Below are 2,535 nucleotides of genomic sequence, written 5' to 3'. Positions count from 1 at the left end.
CCCCCGCCGGCCCCCCGGCCTCCTCCCTCATCAACTGACGCTGCCCCGCTGCTCTCCCTCCTCTTCCTCCCGCCCGCCGCCTTTCCCGCGCTCCGGCTCCGGCTCTTCCTCCGGCTCCGGCTCATCCCATCCCGGGGCACCGCCGTGGGGAAGCTCACAGCAGCGTGGTTCCTCTGGGGCAGCCCCTTCCCGATCCCGTTCCCAGCCCGATGCTGCCGGAGCAGCCGGCGAGCCAACACTGCTGGAGCAGCTGGAGCAGCTGGAGAGCCACTGGAGCAGCAGGAAAACCGCTGGAGCACCCGGAGAGCTGCTGGAGCAGCTGGAGAGCCACTGGAGCAGCAGGAAAACCGCTGGAGCACCAGGAGAGCTGCTGGAGCAGCTGGAGAGCCACTGGAGCAGCAGGAAAACCGCTGGAGCACCAGGAGAGCCACTGGAGCACCTGGAGCACCTGGAGAGCCGATGCCACCGGAGCACCCGGAGAGCTGACACTGCCGGAGCGCTTGGAGAGCTGCTGGAGCAGCCGGAGAGCTGCTGGAGCACCAGGAGAGCCGATGCCACCGGAGCACCTGGAAAGCTGCTGGAGCACCCGGAGAGCCGACACTGCTGGAGCACTCGGAGAGTCACCGGAGCACCCAGAGAGCCAACGCCACTGGAGCACCCAGAGAGCTGGAGAGCTGCTGGAGCACCCGGAAAGCTGCTGGAGCACCCGGAGCACCCGGCGAGCCACTGGAGCACCCGGAGAGCTGGAGAGCTGCTGGAGCACCTGGAGAGCTGCTGGAGCACCTGGAGCGCCACCGGAGCACCCAGAGAGCTGGAGAGCTGCTGGAGCACCCAGAACACCCGGGGAGCCGACACTGCTGGAGCACCCGGAGCACCCGGAGAGCCACCGGAGCACCCGGAGAGCTGGAGAGCTGCCGGAGCACCCGGAAAGCTGCTGGAGCACCCGGAGCACCCGGAGAGCCACCGGAGCACCCGGAGAGCTGGAGAGCTGCTGGAGCACCCGGAGCACCCGGAGAGCCACCAGAGCACCCGGAGAGCTGGAGAGCTGCTGGAGCACCCGGAGCACCCGGAGAGCTGCCGCCGCCAGCCCGCTTGGCTTTTCCGCCCCAGCTCCCGTCGTTCTAAGTTATTATCCCGAAGCGGAAGCCGGCCGGGGAGGTTTTTTCTCTTTTCTTTCAGAAAGAAGAAAAAAAATCCTGCTGGCAAAAGCACGCGATTTCCTGAAGTGATTCCTCATGCACTTAACGTGGTTTATTTCTTTTTTTTTCACAGACTTGGCAAAAACTGTCCTGAGTTTGCATTGGGAATTTTTTTTATTTTTTTTATTATTTTTTGTCCCCTCCTTTGATTTTTTCCCGTTCCCTCTCGCTCCGTCTCCTCTCCCGCTTTCGGCGAGAGGCGCTGGGTACCGCGCCGGCGGCTCCGGCTCGCAGCCCCCGCGGCTCGGAGGGGCACCGAAGTCTTTCCTTGGGAAAAATAAACCAAGAAAAAAAAAAGAAAAAAAATCAAAAAAGACCCCCAAAAAAGTAAGAAACAGAAAGGTTAAATGCAAAGTATGAAAATATGAAAGCATTGGAAGAAACACGAAAGAAAAACACTGAGGTTTGAAGACCACTTTTTTTTTTCTAAAGAAGATAAAAAACAAGAAAGCAAGACTTTTTTTAAAAAAAAAAACAAGAACTGTTGAAATGTGTAGAATCAAGAAGGGTTTAAAGCAAAATACCCAAAAGGAGTAGAAAGGTTAAAGTAAGGACTCGCTGCGCTTAGAAAAAGGAAGAAACGAGGAGTTTGAGGTGTCGCTAAGAGCAGCCAGCGCTGCAGGTACGAAGCTGAAGGGGGCAAAAAATTCCCCCCCCCCCCAAAAAAAGGGTAGAAGGTGAAAAATAAGACAAGGAAAAGCAAAAGGAAAAACGTATGAAATAGAAACGAATTAACGCTAAACCAGAGAAAGAGAGAAAAAAATAACGAGCGTCCTAAAGTCGCGGAGGCTGCCGGCGGCCGCGCGGTCCCGGGAGCGCCGGAGCCGTGGAGCGGCCGGATTCGCGCCGCCGCCCCGGCTGGGCCTCCGGCGATGCCGCGTCCGGGGTGGGGGGTGTCGCTGCCCGGACGGCTGGATGCGGAAGAAAAGGAAAAGAATAATAATAATAATAAAATGCATGGCGGGAGCGTACAGAATCGGCTTTGGAAGTTCACTCGAGGGCTGGAAAACTCGGTGATGCCGTTGCTAGAGGAGCGCGGAGCCCGCCGAGGATGCGCGGATTGCGCCATGGATCGCGCCGCGGATCGCACCGCGGATCACACTGTGGATCGCACCGTGGATTGCACCGCCGATTGTACCGCAGGTTGTACCGCAGGTTGTACCGCAGGTTGTACCGCAGATTGCACCGCAGCTCGCACCACAGACTGCACCGCGGATCGCACTGTGCATTGCACTGCGGTCACACTGCAGATCGCATCATGGATCACACTGGGGATTGCACCGGGGATCGCACTGCGGATTGCACCGGGGATCGCACTGCAGATCACATCACAGAT

At 58.4% G+C, this 2,535-nt stretch overlaps 1 protein-coding gene across 1 annotated transcript; it reads left to right on the top strand.

Annotated features, from left to right (window-relative positions):
- Positions 1-6: 6 nt before the first annotated feature.
- LOC146584961 (uncharacterized) lies at positions 7-1,856 on the top strand. Its single transcript, XM_085323792.1, has 2 exons — positions 7-439; positions 475-1,856. The coding sequence occupies exons 1-2, from the start codon at positions 210-212 to the stop codon at positions 1,346-1,348; spliced, it is 1,104 nt and encodes a 367-aa protein (XP_085179918.1). The 5' UTR covers positions 7-209; the 3' UTR covers positions 1,349-1,856.
- Positions 1,857-2,535: the final 679 nt, after the last annotated feature.

This window comes from Rhea americana, unplaced genomic scaffold (assembly GCF_003343005.1).
Source record: "Rhea americana isolate MKP2758 unplaced genomic scaffold, rheAme1 scaffold_877, whole genome shotgun sequence".
In the NCBI taxonomy this organism is placed as follows: Eukaryota; Metazoa; Chordata; class Aves; order Rheiformes; family Rheidae; genus Rhea; species Rhea americana.
The sequence above is the reverse complement of the archived record's forward strand: the minus strand, read 5'-3'. Positions and strand labels throughout refer to the sequence as shown.

Coding starts and splice junctions, on each gene's coding strand:
- LOC146584961 (XM_085323792.1), top strand. CDS start 210: ATGCTGCCGGAGCAGCCGGCGAGCCAACACTGCTGGAGCAGCTGGAGC. Junction 440..474: donor CAGGAGAGCCACTGGAGCAC/CTGGAGCACCTG, acceptor CCACCGGAGCAC/CCGGAGAGCTGACACTGCCG.